Consider the following 19566-nt stretch of genomic DNA (forward strand, 5'->3'; position numbering starts at 1 on the left):
CTTCAATATGTCCCAATATGTCCTGTAATGTTACAAGCCCAACGCTGCAGTTGGTGTGCAGCCTTGTCGAGAAGTGACGTTGATGGATGAAACAAGGAAACAAGTGGTATGTGATCCGTGACAAGATGAAATTTGGATCCATAGAGAAAAACACCAAACTTATGAAGAGCATAAATAATGACCAAAGCTTTGTCAATTTGAGAATACTTTTGTTGGGCATCTGTGAGCGTTTTGGAGGCATAAGCAATGGGTTGTTCAGAACTGTCAGCAAAATGGTACACAAGGACTGCACCGACCCTGTATTGAGAGGCGTCCGTGGCGAGAACAAGATTTTGGCCAGGTCGATAAGTAGCCAGGCACGGGGCCTGTTTCAGCATAGTCTTCAATTTTTGGAAAGCCGCATCGCATGACACGGACCAATGAAAAGGCAAGTTTTTATGCAACAGGCGATGCAATGGCTGAGCCACCGAAGCAGCAGATGGTAAAAACCTGCGATAGAATGCTATTTTCCCCAAGAAGGCCTGCAGTTCCTTAACAGATGTAGGACGAGGAAGGGCATTGATTGCGGCGACAGTTTGCTGAAGTGGACAAATACCATGCGGAGAGAGTTGAAAGCACATGTACGTGATAGATGCCTGAAAAAAATTTGATTTCCTAAGATTACACTTAAGACCGGCAGTCTGTAAGACATGAAAAAGTGTGCAGAGATTTTGAAGATGTTCTTCAGTGATGGAGCCAGTGACAACAACGTCGTCCATGTAATTTATACACTCAAGGACAGTGAGCAATAATTGTTTCAAGAATCGCTGAAAGACAGCAGGGGTGCTGGCAACCCCGAATGGCAATCGTTGGTATTGATAGAGGCCGAAAGGCATATTAAGGACCAGAAACTGACGGGAAGCAGCGTCGAGAGGAAGTTGTTGATACGTTTCTGACAGGTCAAGTTTAGAAAAATGAAAAGGCAAGTTTAGTGCACAATTCCCTCGCATTGGGGCATAGGGTAAGTGTCAATAAGACATTGAGCATTTACAGTGACTTTGAAATCACCGCAGAGACGAATATCACCATTTGGCTTAGCAACGACAATGACAGGAGAGGACCACTCACTGGAAGTGACAGGAAGCAAGACCCCTGAAGCAGTGAGACGATCCAGATCCCGTTTTACCCGATCGTGAAGGGCCACAGGAATGTGCCGAGCCTGAAAAAACTTAGGCCGAGCAGTAGGTGTGAGAGTGATATGAGCTTCAAAGTCGTTTGCACAGCCTAACCCAGGAGAAAATAGAGACGAAAATGTCGTTGACAAGGAATCCAATTGAGCATAAGGAATAGCATCAGAGACGATATTGACGGAGTCATCTATGGAGAACCCAAAAGCGCAAAAGGCATTGAAACCAAAAAGAGTCTTCACGTTACTATGGTCGACGACAAATATGGGAACAGTGCGAACGACAGATTTGTAAGATACCTCAGCATCAAATTGTCCCAAGAGATACATCTTCTGTTTATTGCAAGTTTGTAATTGCCTAGTAACAGGTGACAAGATTGGAGAACCCAATTGAAGATACATCTGAGAATAGATGATAGTGGCAGCAGAACCAGTATCCACCTGCATGCGAACATCTCAACCAAGTATTTGGACAGTGAGGAATAACTTCCCTGAAAGGGAAGAAGTACAATTGACAGACAACACAGAATCAGAATCAGCGCAGTGTTCATGAACATCACGTATGCGGTCAGATTTGCAGATTTTTTTTTTTACACACGGTCCAGCATTGTGGACAATCTTCTCATGAATGTTTCGTAACACACCGCGGACAAGAAGGAAGTTGCCGTGGGTTTTACTGCAGTTCCTTAGAGGTCTGTTTAGGGTTAAGCCGAGGCTGCGCTCGGCAGCGTACTGCGGCCACGTAGGCCGGCGGGGACACGCCACGTGCTTCGTCAACAGCGCACAGAGGTTGTATTTCCCCTTCGTCACCCCACGCCTCTATTTGCGCTCCAGCGGCACGAGAAATTTCAAAAGACTGAGCGATGGATAGGACTTCATCTAGAGTCGGATTTGCCAACTGAAGGGCACGTTGCCCAACTTCTTTGTCAGGCGCCGAATGGATGATAGCATCCCGTACCGTGGAATCAGTGTAGGATTCTTTGTGAACTTCAGTAACAAATTGACACTTTCGAGTGAGGCCGTGAATTTCAGCAGCCCAAGTGCAATAGGATTGATTTGGTTGTTTTTGACAACGATAAAAGGCAACACGAGAGGCTACCACATGCGTATGCTTTTGAAAATAGACGGACAGAAGTGAGCACATTTCAGCAAAGGACAAAGACGCAGGATCTTTCAAAGGAGCCAATTGCGACAACAACCGATACATTTGAGGTGAAATCCTTGAAAGGAACAGAGACTTAAATGTTTGGTCGTCCGCGACATGAAATGCCAAGAAGTGCTGTCGAAGACGTTTTTCATAATCAGACCAGTCTTATGCCGTCTCATCGTAAGGAGGAATAGGAGGTAGAGACGACGACAGTCGCTGTAAAGCAGCCATGGAAACCTGATGAAAAAGAAAAATTCACTACCTTGTCGCCAATTGTTATAACTTCAAGTTGAACAAAAATATTTCAAGTACGGTGCAATACATGAAAGTCACAGATCAAGTAAACAAAGTAAGACGTGTGTACACTTTAACAGTGAAATCGTAACTGAGTCCGAGCCTAGCGGCCGCTGGCTGGCTGGCCACTTAGGTGGCGCCGCTGCTGCATGGCTGGCAGACAGCACGACATGTAGAGGACACTCGTAAGTGCGCGGCGGCACTTTGAAAGGTCGGCGAGTCACAACAGTTATTATGTTCTTTCACTGAACAATACAGAAAACTAACTCGTTTCAAGGTAAGGAAATGACTGAAATAACTCACTAACAGTTGCCATCAATGACATAAACGTTTCTACATTCTTACTGAAAGGAAACAAATTTACATGTATAATAATCTTTGCTTCTCTGGATGTTATGGAAAGCTACTGGAGATACATGTCTGGGACATGTTTCAGTAGATTCATGAGACCAATAACTACAAAATAAACAGAAATTGTGCTTCACTTTAACCTCGTACAGCTTTGCAACGGTTTCACATTAGCGAAGTTGATAAATTTCAAGCAAAATACTTTATTAGCCATAACTCTGTAACTAAACATTTGTGGACGTGTGTTTATATGAACCTTTTTCTTAGTTTTACTTGCAGAATAACATATTAAAATATTTGCATATCTTCATGAATCACCCTGTATCGTGGAGATGTTGAGTCACATACAGGCACAACAAAAAGACTGCCAAACAAACAAGCTTTTGGCTGAAAAGGCCTTCTGAATTAGACGACATACACACACATTCAGTAAACACAACTCACACACACACACGACCACTATCTCTGGCCCCCGAGGTCAGCCTGTGAGCAGCTGCGCGTGGTGGGGGTAAGGAGGTGGCTGGGGCGGTAAGGAGGTGGGATAGCAGGACAGAGGTGGGGGGACAGTAAAGTGCTGCTTGTGGGAGCATAGAGGGACGAGCTGCAGAGAGGGTAGGGCAGCTAGGTGCAGTTGTGAGGTTAGATGGAGGGTGGGAGGGGCAGAAAAGGCAAGAAGTGAAGATTGTGGGATGGAGGCCTGTGTAGTGTTGGAGTGGGAACAGGGAGGGTGAGTGAAGCACACTGACTGACGAAGGTCGGGGCCACGAGTGTTACGGGAACGTAGGATATACTGCAGGATAAGTTCCCACCTGTAGAAAATCTGGTGTTGTTTGCAAGGATCCAGATTCGACAGGATCATCATCATCTCAGCCTTTTTCCACATCATGTGGGGTCGGCGTTGCTTTGCTGGATCCTTCTCTTCCATAAATGCCTATCCATTGCTTCTTCTCTGAGCCATCCTTTCTCCCGTAGGTCCCCTGCTACCGTGTCTTTCCGTCTCAATTTCAGTCTTCCTCTTCTCCTCGATCCTTCATTTTCTAGGTCTTCAACTCTTTCTCCGCACGTAGTACTCCCCTCTTCTCTGCACGTGTCCGTACTGTCTTAGCCTACTTTCTCGGATGTTCTTCCCTATGTCCCCACTTTCACTGTTCTCGTGATGCACCCATTCCTTAGTCTATCCTTTCGTGTCACCTCACTCGTCCACCTTAATGTTTTCATTTCTGCCTTTTTCATCTCTTTCTCTCGGGCATTTGTAATTGGCCAAGTTTCTGCACTATACAGCATTGCTAAAGACTTGTAAAGCTTTCCTTCATTCTGCAGCTAACCACCTTATCACACTGTACTCAGCTCAGTTTCTTCCAGTTCATCCATTCACTATTTATCCTGTGCTGCATTTTGGCCTCCAGTCCTCGGTCACTTTGCTGCAAGAGCTTAGGTATTTAAATTTCTTGACCAGCATCAGTTGTTGCAGGTTAAAATATACAGGGTTTTACAAAAAGGTATGGCCAAACTGTCAGGAAACATTCCTCACACACAAATAAAGAAAAGATGTTATGTGGACACGTATCCGACAACGCTTAATTTCCATGTTAGAGCTCATTTTAGTTTCGTCAGTATGTTCTGTACTTCTTCGTTTCACCGCCAGTTGGCCCAACTGAAGGAAGGTAATGTTGACTTCGGTGCTTGCGTTGACATGCGACTCATTGCTCTACAGTACTAGCATCAAGCACATCAGTACGTAGCATCAGCAGGTTAGTGTTCATCACGAACGTGGTTTTGCTGTCAGTGCAATGTTTACAAATGCGGAGTTGGCAGATGCCCATTTGATGTATGGATTAGCACGAGGCAATAGCCGTGGCGCGGTACGTTTGTATCGAGACAGATTTCCAGAACGGAGGTGTCCCGACAGGAAGACGTTCAAAGCAATTGATCGGCGTCTTAGGGAGCACGGAACATTCCAGCCTACGACTCGCGACTGGGGATGGCCTATAACGACGAGGACACCTGCAATGGACGAGGCAATTGTTCGTGCAGTTGACGATAACCCTAATGTCAGCGTCAGAGAAGTTGCAGCTGTACAAGGTAACGTTGACCACGTCACTGTATGTAGAGTGCTACGGGAGAACCAGTTGTTTCCGTACCGTGTACAGCGTGTGCAGGCACTATCAGCAGCTGATTGGCCTCCACGGGTACACTTCTGCGAATGGTTCATCCGACAATGTGTCAATCCTCATTTCAGTGCAAATGTTCTCTTTGCGGATGAGGCTTCATTCCAATGTGATCAAATTGTAAATTTTCACAATCAACATCTGTGAGCTGACAAGAATCCGCACGCAATTGCGCAATCCCGTCATCAACAGAGATTTTCTGTGAACGTTTGGGCAGGCTCAATGGAGCACGTTATCACGATTTCATACGGGATACTCTACATGTGCTGCTAGAACATGTGCCTTTACAAGTACGACACAGCATATGGTTCATGCACGATGGAGCTCCTGCACATTTCAGTCGAAGTGTTTGTACGCTTCTCGACAACAGATTCGGTGACCAACGGATTGGTAGAGGCGGACCAATTCCGTGGCCTCCACGCTCTCCCGACCTCAACCCTCTCGACTTTCATTTATGGGGACATTTGAAAGCTCTCATCTACGGAACCCCGGTACCAAATGTAGAGACTCTTCGTGCTCGTGTTGTGGACGGCTGTGATACAATACACCATTCTCCAGGGCTGCATCAGCGCATCAGGGATTCCGTGCGACGGAGGGTGGATGCACGTATCCTCGCTAACGGAGGACATTTTGAACATTTCCTGCAACAAAGTGTTTGAACTCATGCTGGTACATTCTGTTACTGTGTGTTTCCATTCCATGATTAATGTGATTTGAAGAGAAGTAATAAAATGAGCTGTAACATGGAAAGTAAGCGTTTCCAGACACATGTCCACGTAACATATTTTCTTTCTTTGTGTGTGAGGAATGTTTCCTGAAAGTTTGGCCGTACCTTTTTTTAACACACTGTAGATCTTTGGCATCCTATGTACACGTATACTCCGTTTCCACCTTGCTAATTCTCATTCCCCTTTCCTCTAGAGCTTTTTGCCACTGTTCAAGATTGTCTAGAAGTGCCTTTTGGGTGGGTTCACAGATTAAAATATCATCGGCAAACATCGTGCTCCGAGGTGCCTCTTTTGTCACACCTTTGACTAGTTCATCCATGACAGACAAAGAGATATGGGCTGAGAGCAGATCCGTGGTGTAATCCTATTCTCACTGGAAATTCCTTTCTTGCACCTGCACTGCTCCTGACTTGGGTCACTGCACCTTCATACACGTCTTCTACCACCCGGACGTATTTTTCCGGCAGGCATTTACTTCTCAGACATCTCCGTATCTCTTACTTCAGCACTCTGTGGTACGCCTTCTCAAGAGCGGTGAAGGCCGTATGCAGTTTGACTTGTACTTCTCTGTGCCTCGCCATCAGCTGCCTTAGTGCAAATATTGCACCAGTCGTTCCTCTTCCCGGCAGAAACCCAAACTGTTCTTCACGTACTTCAGTTTCCAGATCCTCATTGTGTGGGACATCAGTTTTATCCCTCTATAATTGCCACAGCTTTGAATATCCCCTTTCCCCTTATATAAGGGAACCCACATACTGCTCGTCCGCACATTCGGCAATCTTTCTCCTTTCCAGATCTTCTGTATTAGATTCCAGAGAACGTCAGTTCCCTGTTCTCCCACGCTTTTCCATGCGTCTATTGGGATTTGGCCTGCCCCTACGGCCTTTCCATTTTTCATTTTCTTCATTGCGTGTTCGACTTCTTCCCTATTTATACTTTGGATCATTCTTTCATTTAATCTGCATCCTCATACTTGTCTCATGCATTTTCCTCATTCAGTAGCCTTTTAAAGTACTCCCACCACCTTTTCAGGATTTTCTCAAGGTCGTGTAATACTACACCTGATTCATCCTTTACCTGCCTCATTGATGTTATGTTTGTAGTCGCCTTGTCTCTTGCTTTAGCAATCCGTAGGAGTTGCCTGCCGTCCTGTCTTCTTTCCAGCTCTTCGTACGTCAGATTGGACAGGGTGTGAAGTGGTAATTGAAATTAAGAAAGCCGTGTCGGTCAGCTTGCTCAGACACTGGGTGTTCCAGTTGTCTGCCGGCCCCAGTTCGTCGATGGCCATTTGTGCAGACAGACAGCTTGTCAGTTGTCATGCCCAAATAGAATGCACCACAATGGATGCAGCTTAGCTTGTAGATCACATGACTGATTTCACTCGTAGTCCTGCCTTCAATGTGATAGGACTGGAGAAGGTGGTGGCGGGAGAATGTATGGGTCAGGCCTTGTATCAAGGTCTACTAAAGAGATATGGGCCAGGAGACAACAGGTTGGGAGCAGGGACTGACAAGGATATTGTGTAGGTTTGGTAGAAAGTGTAATACCGCTGTGGGAGGGATGATGAGGATATTGGATAGGACATTGCTGATTTCAGGGCACAATGAGAGACACTCGAAACACTGGTGGAGAAAGTGAATCAGTTGCTACAGTCCAGGATGGAATTGTGCCATGAGGGAAATGCTCCTCTGTGGCTGGACAGTGGGACTTTGGGAGGTGGTGGGTGATGGCAGAGACAAGGCATGGGAGATCTGTTTTTGTACAATGTTGGGAGGGAAATTACGGTCTGTGAATGCCTCTGTGAGACCCTCAGTATATTTAGAGAGAGAGAGACTGATCGTCCCTCAGATGTCACATCTGCAGTTATGAGCAGTCCATTTAAGGGTAACTTTCAACCTTTCCTAAACTTTTTCTCACTTATGTGCTTAAACCCAAATATTTAATGTGTTAATTCATTTGTACAATAATCAGATGTTTGAGGCTGTTTTACACATGGAGTAAGATTCTTTAAAGAATCTGGGGTTTACTAGTTAAATAGAACATTTGCTATTGTCATATTACAAGACATTAATTTTACAAGACATTAATTTTACAAGTAAAGAACTGATTTCACAAGGAAAGAATTGTATCATAAAAATCAAAATAATATGGTTTTAATTATAATGAACTCATACAAAATTAAATAATGAGTTGACACCATGTAAACTGCAGATGTAAAACATTATCACACTCACGGTGTCTGCAGCTCGTCGTCTAGTGGCTAGTGTTGCTGCCTCTGGATCATGGGGTCCCGGGTTTGATTCCCAGCCAGGCTAGGGATTTTCTCTACCCAGGGACTGCGTGTTTATGTCGTTTCATTCATCATCATTCATGACAGTGGTTAGATTGGATTGTATAAAAATTGGGACTTTGTACATGCGCTCGCATCTCGTGGTCATGCGGTAGCGTTCTCGCTTCCCACGCCCGGGTTCCCGGGTTCGATTCCCGGCGGGGTCAGGGATTTTCTCTGCCTCGTGATGGCTGGGTGTTGTGTGATGTCCTTAGGTTAGTTAGGTTTAAGTAGTTCTAAGTTCTAGGGGACTGATGACCATAGATGTTAAGTCCCATAGTGCTCAGAGCCATTTGAACCATTTTGTGCAGGCGCTGATGATCATGCAGTTGAGCGCCCTACAAAGCACACAACGCCCTACGGTCACAACGCCCATATAGTGCTAGGAACAGAAAGTTGGCTGAAACCAGACGTAAACAGTAATGAAATCCTAAACTCTGATTGGAATGTATACCACAGAGATAGGCTGGACAGTGAAGGGGGAGGCGTGTTTATAGCGATAAGAAGTGCAATAGTATCGAAGGAAATTGACGGAGATTCGAATTGTGAAATGATTTGGGTGAAGGTCACGGTTAAAGCAGGCTCAGACATGGTAATTGGATGTCTCTATAGGCCCCCAGGCTCAGCAGCTGTTGTGGCTCAGCACCTGAAGAATAATTTGGAAAATATTTCGAGTAGATTTCCCCACCATGTTATAGTTCTGGGTGGAGATTTTAATTTGCCGGATATAGACTGGGAGACTCAAACGTTCATAACGGGTGGCAGGGACAAAGAATCCAGTGAAATATTTTTAAGTGCTTTATCTGAAAACTACCTTGAGCAGTTAAACAGAAAACCGACTCGTGGCGATAATATATTAGACCTTCTGGTGACAAACAGACCCGAACTATTTGAATCAGTTAATGCAGAACAGGGAATCAGCGATCATAAAGCGGTTACTGCATCGATGATTTCAGCCGTAAATAGAAATATTAAAAAAGGTAGGAAGATTTTTCTGTTTAGCAAAAGTGACAAAAAGCAGATTACAGAGTACCTGACGGCTCAACACAAAAGTTTTGTCTCAAGTGCAGATAGTGTTGAGGATCAGTGGACAAAGTTCAAAACCATGGTACAATATGCGTTAGATGAGTATGTGCCAAGCAAGATCGTAAGAGATGGAAAAGAGCCACCGTGGTACAACAACCGAGTTAGAAAACTGCTGTGGAAGCAAAGGGAACTTCACAGCAAACATAAACATAGCCAAAGCCTTGCAGACAAACAAAAATTACGCGAAGCGAAATGTAGTGTGAGGAGGGCTATGCGAGAGGCTTTCAATGAATTCGAAAGTAAAGTTCTATGTACTGACTTGGCAGAAAATCCTAAGAAATTTTGGTCCTATGTCAAAGTGGTAGGTGGATCAAAACAAAATGTCCAGACACTCTGTGACCAAAATGGTACTGAAACAGAGGATGACAGACTAAAGGCCGAAATACTAAATGTCTTTTTCCAATGCTGTTTCATAGAGGAAGACTGCACCGTAGTTCCCTATCTCGATTGTCGCACAGATGACAAAATGGTAGATATCGAAGTAGACGACAGAGGGATAGAGAAACAATTAAAATCGCTCAAAAGAGGAAAGGCCGCTGGTCCTGATGGGATACCAGTTCGATTTTACACAGAGTACGCGAAGGAACTTGCCCCCCTTCTTGCAGCGGTGTACCGTAGGTCTCTAGAAGAGCGAAGCGTTCCAAAGGATTGGAAAAGGGCCCAGGTCATCCCCGTTCTCAAGAAGGGACGTCGAACAGATGTGCAGAACTATAGACCTATATCTCTAACGTCGATCAGTTGTAGAATTTTGGAACACGTATTATGTTCGAGTATAATGTCTTTTCTGGAGACTAGAAATCTACTCTGTAGGAATCAACATGGGTTTCGAAAAAGACGATCGTGTGAAACCCAGCTCGTGCTATTCGTCCACGAGACTCAGAGGGCCTTAGACACGGGTTCACAGGTAGATGCCGTGTTTCTTGACTTCCGCAAGGCGTTTGACACAGTTCCCCACAGTCGTTTAATGAACAAAGTAAGAGCATACGGACTATCAGATCAATTGTGTGATTGGATTGAGGAGTTCCTAGATAACGCAGCACGTCATTCTCAATGGAGAGAAGTCTTCCGAAGTAAGAGTGATTTCAGGTGTGCTGCAGGGGAGTGTCACAGGACCGTTGCTATTCACAATATACATAAATGACCTGGTGGATGACATCGGAAGTTCACTGAGGCTTTTTGCAGATGATGCTGTGGTGTATCGAGAGGTTGCAACAATGGAAAATTGTACTGAAATGCAGGAGGATCTGCAGCGAATTGACGCATGGTGCACGGAATGGCAATTGAATCTCAATGTAGCGAAGTGTAATGTGATGCGAATACATAGAAAAATAGGTCCCTTATCATTTAGCTACAAAATAGCAGGTCAGCAACTGGAAGCAGTTAATTCCATAAATTATCTGGGAGTACGCATTAGGAGTGATTTAAAATGGAATGATCATATAAAGTTGATTGTCGGTAAAGCAGATGCCAGACTGAGATTCATTGGAAGAATTCTAAGGAAATGCAATCCGAAAACAAAGGAAGTAGGTTACAGTACGCTTGTTTGCCCAGTGCTTGAATACTGCTCAGCAGTGTGGGATCCGCACCAGGTAGGGTTGATAGAAGAGATAGAGAAGATCCAACGGAGAGCAGCGCGCTTCGTTACAGGATCATTTAGTAATTGCGAAAGCGTTACGGAGATGATACATAAACTCCAGTGGAAGACTCTGCAGGAGAGACGCTCAGTAGCTCGGTACGGGCTTTTGTTAAAGTTTCGAGAACATACCTTCACCGAAGAGTCAAGCAGTATATTGCTCCCTCCTACGTATATCTCGCAAAGAGACCATGAGGATAAAATCAGAGAGATTAGAGCCCACACAGAAGCATACCGACAATCCTTCTTTCCACGTACAATACGAGACTGGAATAGAAGGGAGAACCGATAGAGGTACTTAGGGTACCCTCCGCCACCCACCGTCAGGTGGCTTGCGGAGTACGGATGTAGATGTAGATGTAGAAACATCATACTTGTGGTGTGCTATCCTGTACTGAAATAAGCATAAGGATCGAGCATTACTGTAGAATGTTACATTAGAGTGGGCACGGTGTTTCAGGGAGTGGAGAACACACGCCGCTTCCTGCTGGAGTGGCTGTCGTTCCTCTACCGCTACGTGCCAGTCGGGCTGCTCGAGAGGCCACCCCAGAAGATGAACGAGCGGCCCCCGCCGTACGTCGGCCGCGACGACCTGGAGACGCTCATGGCCAGTGCCAACTGCGCCGACTGGCTCAAGATCAGGTGAGTCCACGACTTAGACGATTCGACTGCGGCATTCTAAATCTACGTGTGTGCTCAGGAAACCTGCTGGGCAGAGAGTACTTCGGATTGTACCACTTTTTAGGGCTTCTTCCCATCCCATTTGTGTGTAGAGTGCAAGAAGAATGAGTTATAAAACAACTCTGTGCACACTTTAATTTGGCTAATCTTGTCTTTTTGACTTTTAAGGGACCAGAGAAGGAAAGTTGCTACTCACCATATAGCGGAGATGCTGAGCCACGATAGGCACAACAAAAAGATTCACACACACAATTATAGCTTTCACCCAGTAAAGCCTTTGTCAGCAGTACACACACACACACACACACACACACACACACACACACACACACACAACTTTCAGTTACATCTGCAGTCTCAGAGAGCTGAAACCACTCTGCGAGCAGCAGCAACAGTGCATGCTGGGAGTGGCAACTGGGTGGGGATAAGGAGGAAGCTGGGGTGGGGAGGGGGAGGGATAGTATGGTGGGAGTTGCGGACAGTGAAGTGTTGCAGTTTAGATGGAGGGCAGGAGAGAAGGTGCGGAGCAGGGAGGAGGTAAGTAGCAGAAAGGAGAGAAATTAAAAGACTGGGTGTGGCGGTGAAATGACAGCTGTGTACTGCTGGAATGGGAACAGAGAGGGGGCTGGTTGAGTGAGGACAGTGACTAACGAAGGTCGAGGCCAGGAGGGTTACAGGAATGTAGGATGTGTTGCAGAGAAAGTTCCCACCTGCGCAATTCAGAAAAGCTGGTGTCGGTGGGAAGGATCCGTATGGCACAGGCTGTGAAGCAGTCATTGAGATGAGGGCTGTGAAGCAGTCATTGAGATGAGGGATATCACATTTGGCAGCGTGTTCAGCTACAGGGTGGTCCACTCATTTTTTGGCCACAGTTTGTCGGTGGCCGTTCGTGCAGACAGACGGCTTGTTGGTTGTTGTGCCTACGTAGAATGCAGCACAGAGGTTGCACCTTAGCTTGTAGACCACATGACTGGTTTCACAGATAGCCCTGCGTTTGATGGATAGGTCCATGTTAGTGACCGCTTGGAGTAGTTGGTGGTAGGAGGACCTATGGGACAGGTCTTGCATCTGGGTCTATTACAGGGGTGTGAACCATGATGTAAGAGATTGGGAGCAGGGGTCGTGTAAAGATGAACAAGTATATTGTGTAGGTTCGGTGGATGGCAGAATACCACTGTTGGAGGGATGGGAAGGATAGTCTGCAGGACACTTCTCATATCAGGGCACGATGAGAGGTAATCGAAATCCTGTCGGAAAATGTAATTCAGTTGCCCCAGTACCGAGTTACGAAGGAAATGCTCCTCTTTGGCCGGACTGTGGGACTTTGGGAGGTGGTGGGAGAGTGGAAAGATAAGGCACGGGAGATTTGTTTTTGTACAAGGATGGGAGGATAATTGCAGTCAGCGAAGGCTTCAGTTTTTCTTTTTGTTGTGCCTATCGCAACTCAGCATCTCCACTATATGGTGAGTAGCAACTTTCCTTCTCTGGTATTGTTACATTCCATCCTGGATTTTCAATTGTTTGACTTGTGAGGGAGCGATATGTAAGGGGTTGTAACATATACTGGGTGGTCACTATTAAACTAATGGTGTTCCGAGTGCTCCAGTGCAGGCTCTACATTCGTCACAGGACGCCGAAACATCATAGGTTAGTTAATTAACCGGTACGCTTGTGAAGTATGGTGAAAAAAATAATTGTTCCATTTTCTGCCACCAGGTGAAAATATAGGTTGAGTCAAAAAGGACTTTACAACTTTGGGATGGTATAGAAATTTATTAAGATAACTTAAAGAATCGGTAGATGAGCTGCTTTGTAGCAAAACAGCCTGTGGTTTCACATAAAAGTGTCAAGTGCAATTTGGTATGATGTGACTACCATTTGTGATGTGATAATTTCTTTCCACACTGTTGCAGCAAATTGGGTGTAGCTTATGCAAAGGCAGCGTAAATTTGATTTTTGAGGTCAGCTAAATTCTTTGGTATGGGAGGAGTGTACACACGGTTCTTAATGAAACCCTGGAGAAAGAAATGTAGAGGTGTGAAGAGTGGGACGTGAGGTGGCCATGCGACTGGCCTTTCATTGCCAATCCACCGATCTGGGAACCAAGTATCGAGGAAACTTCAAACTTCGGTGAGGAAATGAGATAGTGCACTGTCTTGCTGGTAGTTAACCACCCCATCTCAGTCATCTTCATTGACCTGTGAAATTAAAAAGTTTTCAAGCATATACAGATACACAATACCAGTGACAGGAAAAAGGAAGGCCAATACACCTTTCATTTACTAAGGACACAAAATGCAGTAACTTCGAGACTGTCACAAACGTGTTCCAGGGTTGCATGTGGATTTTCGTTACTGTGTTCAGCAATGTCTCATCGTCCTCTATCTGATGCAACATTTTCGCACAGAATTCCCCAAAAGCTGCCTTATCTGTGTCGCTAATGTGGTGTGCCATTGTGAATCTCTACGGTTTCAAGTTTAAACGTCTACACAGTAGTTGCCAAAAAATCTTTCGTGGAATGCCAGTCTCACGAGACGCATGTTGACTCGATTTTTGTGGACCGCAGGCAAAGCTCTCCCTAACCCGTTCGACATAATCGTCAATATGCGGGCGACCAGGTGAATTGTCGTCTCGCAGTGAACGACCCTCCTCGACAAAGTTCTTGTGCCGAGAGTAAATTGTAGGCCTGGTCAGAGGTTCTTTAACATATTCAGTGCAAAATTTAAGCCAAACAATTATTGCACAGTTTGTTTTGTGACATCAGTTGTAACATGCCAGGCAGAATCCTTGTATTAGTGCCACTTAAAGTTCACGTCACAACCGTGAAACATTTCCTCACCCAGTGGATAGTGCGCAGTGTTCCTGACCAACATTGCTTTGCTTATTCAATATTGTCTTCTCGGTACCTGCGTCCGTCTCACCTAAATCACACTCCAATGAAGAAGCTATGATCCTAGATTATGTTTTCCAAAATCAGAAGTCAACACCGTATTCATTGTTGAACACTTATGACAACCACAGTTTGATTCATTTGTTATCACTCACACACACAATATTCGTGTGACCAGGCCTCTTACACTTAATAATCGTCACATTAGGCAGGTCAAAAACTTCCAGTCTTCAACAATGTTCACAATATGCGTTAAAATTTCAAAGCCGAATAAAATTACACTTTTTTGGTACCAACCAGAAAAGTTGAGCTTCTGTTTCAAGTATTATCACATCATGTTCTGGCACCGACTTGCCACACTTTTGCTCCGTGAGAATGTGACCGAGAACTGCACCTGCTCGGACCTTATATAGACGAGTGCTTGAATATTTCACTATTTCTGTTAATATATTATAGTTTATAATTTCCCAGGGTTAAAATGATACTTTCTAATTGGTTTTGAAGTTAGCTATCAGGTTTTATTACTTTTATAACACGTGTGAGCTGTATCAATTTAAATACGCAGAGCTAACTTGTGCATCTGCAGTGAGAATTCCTGACTTATAACCATGGCAGCCCTCTTGAACAATAGATTTTACTTATTCAAGTTTACTTAATTCTTAATTAATGCACTTACAAAGTTTAGACTGGAGTCATTTTACGTAGAAAAATAAAGGTAGCAAAAATACCAAAACAGATCTCGGAATTTTTCAGTAGTTTGGTCACAATTGGCACTGAAAGTTATACAGGCTACAGATTTCGAGTCTTAATATCCATTTAACTAATAGACTTTAGGTTAATTTAAACACATTGCTGGAATCAGTAAAATTTAGGCTTTCTTTTGGATTCAGTCTTATAGCTCACTCAAATTTTACTTAATATGTATTGCACAATATGCATCATTGTTCATAACTTTTAATAGGATGCATTTCCAATAAAACTAATTAGCTCATTACTTTCAGAATAGACATTAGAATGTACTGAAATAATAGATTTTACTAGGGGAATTTTATTTAAACTATTTCTGAATTCTGTGCTACGAGACTTAAGGCCACAGAATCTCTAGTCGGAATCTGAGTAGTGAAAACGGAAAAAAAATAAAAGTTCATTGCTTAACTGTGTTACTGAAGGCGTGTAAAACCAAAACAGGATGGCAGTGGGCAACCCTACTTCGTTACACAATACACACAGTAAGCACACTCCACACCAGTGAAAGTAGCTATTTTAAATGTGCACTGTGCTGGCCCTCTTGGTGGCAGAATGGTGTATTGACGTACTGCGTGAATCAAACTTCAGGTTGTTTGCTACAAAGTGACACATCTACAAATTCTGTAAGTTGTCTCAATAAACTTCTGTGTCATACCAAAGCTGGAAAGTCGTTTTTGACTCAGCCGCAATGGTGCTGTAAGCATTCAGAATGCGGAATGGGTGCAAGTGAAGGGGACGAATGATCACACGCACGATGACGGTGGTTCTGGCACGTTTTATTATGATACAGTCACAAATTACAACATGTGTCCAGATTAGTTTCACAACTCGGCAACATGCTACATCCATAACACAGGTCGATCAACAGTTGTTTGCAGCATATCCATTATAATCAGGGTTGTACACTACTGGCCATTAAAATTGCTACACCACCAAGATGACATGCTTCAGACGCAAAATTTAACTGACAAGTATAAGATGCTGTGATATGCAAATGATTAGCTTTTCAGAGCATTCACACAAGGTTGGCGCCAGTGGAGACACCTACAACGTGCTGAAATGACGAAAGTTTCCAACCGATTTCTCATTCACAAACAGCAGTTGACCGGCGTTGCCTGGTGAAACGTTGTTGTCATGCCTCGTGTAAGGAGGAGAAATGCTTACCATGACATTTGCGACTTTGATAAAGGTCAGATTGTAGCCTATCGCGATTGCGGTTTATCGTATCGCGACATGGCTGCTGGCGTTGGTCGAGATCCAATGACTGTTAGCAGAATATGGAATCGGTGGGTTCAGGAGGGTAATACAGAAGGCCGTGCTGTATCCCAACAGCCGCGAATTAATAGCAGTCGAGATGACGGGCATCTTATCCGCATGGCTGTAACGGATTGTGCAGCCACGTCTCGAACCCTGAGTCAACAGATGGGGACATTTGCAAGACGACAACCATCTGCACGAACAGTTCGACGGCATTTGCAGCAGCATGGACTATCAGCTCGGAGACCATGGCTGCGGTTACGCTTGACGCTGCATCACAGACAGGAGCGCCTGCAATGGTATACTTGATGACGAACCTGGGTGCACGAATGGCAAAACGTCCTTTTTTTGGATGAATCCAGCTTCTGTTTACAGCATCATGATGGTCGCATGTGTGTTTGGCGACATCGCGGTGAATGCACATTGGAAGCGTGTATTCGTCATCATCAACTGGCGTATCACCCAGCATGATGGTATGGGGTGCTCTTGGTTATACGTCTCGGTCGCCTCTTGTTCGCATTGACGGCACTTTGAACAGTGGATGTTACATTTCAGATGTGTTACGACCTGTGGCTGTATTCTTCATTCTATCCCTGCGAAACCCTACATTTCAGCAGGATAATGCACGACCGCATATTGCATGTCCTGTACGGGCCTTTCTGGATACAGAAAATGTTCGACTGCTGCCCTGGCCAGCACATTCTCCAGATCTCTCACCAATTGAAAACCTCTGGTCAATGGTGGCCGAGCAACTGACTAGTCACAATACGCCAGTCACTACTCTCGAACTGTGGAATCGTGTTGAAGCTGCATGGGCAGCTGTACCTGTACACGCCATCCATGCTCTGTTTGACTCAATGCCCAGGCGTATCGAGGTTGTTGTTACGGCCAGAGGTGGTTGTTGTGGGTAGTGATTTCTCAGGATCTATGGACCCAAATTGCGTGAAAATGTAATCACATGTCAGTTCTAATATCATATCTTTGTCCAGTGAATACCCGTTTACCATCTGCATTTTCTCTTGGTGTAGCAATTTTAATGACCAGTATTGTGTGTCATTCTATGATAGCCTTCAGATTAGGAAGAGTTCAGATCCATCCCTCATAGACATGATGTTTCATGTATAGCCGCAACCAGAAGACACATTGATTTAGGTCAGGGCATCTGGAGGGCCACAAATCTTGAAACGCCAAGAGATGATGCAGTCGTTACCAGAGGTTTCTAGAAGTGAATCTTTCACCAGCAAGTGACATATGATGTCACCCCATCTTGCATGAAAATAATGGAGTGGACACTGTTGTATTCTTGCAAAGCTGGAATCTCGTGTTGCACAAGAATGTCCTTATACAGTATAACTCCGCTGTTGTATACCCAGAATTAATGGTTTCCTCCCGTTTGACATTTTGTATCATTTGCGTCATATTCCCTATGTCCACAATGTCAGTTTGCACCTGTGATTTGCGCATTAAGAAAAAATGTTTGTGGAGAAAAAAGTGATGGTGGCATGATGTTGGCTATCCAGTAGCGTTTACAAATAAACGTGGTTAAATTTGTTGCCACCAGGGCACTCTACTCAGGAGATTTGAACATGTAAGAGTTGGAACAATTTGTGCCAAGCTTTACTTGGTGTGATGGCCGATGGGAGTAACTAGGTTTGTTCAAATAAAGATATTGTGACCAAACACAAGCATTTACAAACTGTCTCTACTACGGAAACACAGTTTTGTGCTTACTGTAACCATCGTGAGACCTTTCTCAAACCATATTTTGTGTGTTTTGGCACTCGGCCACTTGTAGCGCTAACTGACACAGTCATTCATTTTGTGTTGCTCAAATGTTTTTAGTTTAAACACAGTGCCGGTTACATATTGTTTTCGTGTTGAGCAAAACTTGTTTTGAGAATTTATTCTCGTTGTCAAGTGCAGTATTTACGTATTTATTTTTTGTGATGTTACATGAACAGTGTGAATGATAGTTTGCGTGTGTGTGGTTTTCCACACAACTGAGGAGGCAATGTACCTGATAACCTCAAAAAGACGACTACTGTGCAAGAGACACAGAATATATTCAAACACCACACACAATATTTATGTGCATATTTGCACTTGACAACAAGAAAAAATTCTCAAAATGTGTCGGAGGTAGGCATGAAAAAATACGTAACTTGTGCAGTATTTCATTATTTAAATAATGAATGACAGCTGCAGGCTTTCAAAAACATCGATTATGATGCATGAAATTGTGACAAACATTACTATCTCCCAGATAGTTATCAGTTCCAGTTACAACAGCGATTTTTATTAGATAACTAACCATTATAAGATAATAAACGAGTCCCTGATAAGTAATTTGATGCCTGTTATGTACATTTATCATTCACAAAGTGTGAAAATGCAAGGGGGTATGCCATACGTAACTTTTACAGCTTAAAACATTATTTCCCACTTTTTACATTTTCCTGCATTGTACATCATTTCTTTGAAGTCGCTTGAAAAGTGTAAAAGCAGGGTTTCACTGTAATGTGCAGGTGTCTCTGTACATCTAACAAGCCCACAGATTTCCAAAGAAAATCGTACTGAGAACAAAGAAGCTTGTGAAACCACACCACACAGTCACATAAGTTGAGTGCAGTGAATCTTCCTGCACAACATGTGACAGGGTGGAACCCCATGTGGGGCAGTTCAGCCCATCTTGGAGATTCATTTGCTGCACATTCAGAAGCATGTAGGGATACAAGTGTAAAATGTGCCAGAAGATCTTTTGAAGTATTGACCGGAGGAGAGAGAATTCTTGTGGCACAACTTGAGCACTGGTTGCAGAATTCTAGTCACGTGCTACTGTAACTTCATCAACAACTGCCGTGGGAATAGGCTGCCTCCCTCTCCCTGCTGCACCGTCTAATTCACATGTTTCTTCAGGCTCCTCAATCATATTCTTTAGACTGTTTATTGACACTATGTCTCGTCACAGCTTCTTGTGTCTGCTTTATTCTCGCAGTGCGTCCCTGCTATTGCTGCCATTCTGATAAAAGAACTTTACCAGCAGTGCATGGTCTTTCTTGTCATTAGCCTTTGCTTTTCGTACAGGAGACTCTT

General features: G+C 44.2%; 1 protein-coding gene across 1 annotated transcript in view; it reads left to right on the forward strand.

The window, feature by feature from the left end:
• Window positions 1-19566, forward strand: part of LOC126295359 (tRNA-dihydrouridine(47) synthase [NAD(P)(+)]-like) — a 174598-nt gene that overhangs the window by 144926 nt on the left and 10106 nt on the right. The window contains exon 10 of the mRNA XM_049987834.1: window positions 11359-11540. Coding sequence (XP_049843791.1) covers window positions 11359-11540 — 182 coding nt within the window. The remainder of the gene's footprint in view (window positions 1-11358; window positions 11541-19566) is intronic.

This window comes from Schistocerca gregaria, chromosome 11 (assembly GCF_023897955.1).
Source record: "Schistocerca gregaria isolate iqSchGreg1 chromosome 11, iqSchGreg1.2, whole genome shotgun sequence".
Classification (NCBI taxonomy): Eukaryota; Metazoa; Arthropoda; class Insecta; order Orthoptera; family Acrididae; genus Schistocerca; species Schistocerca gregaria.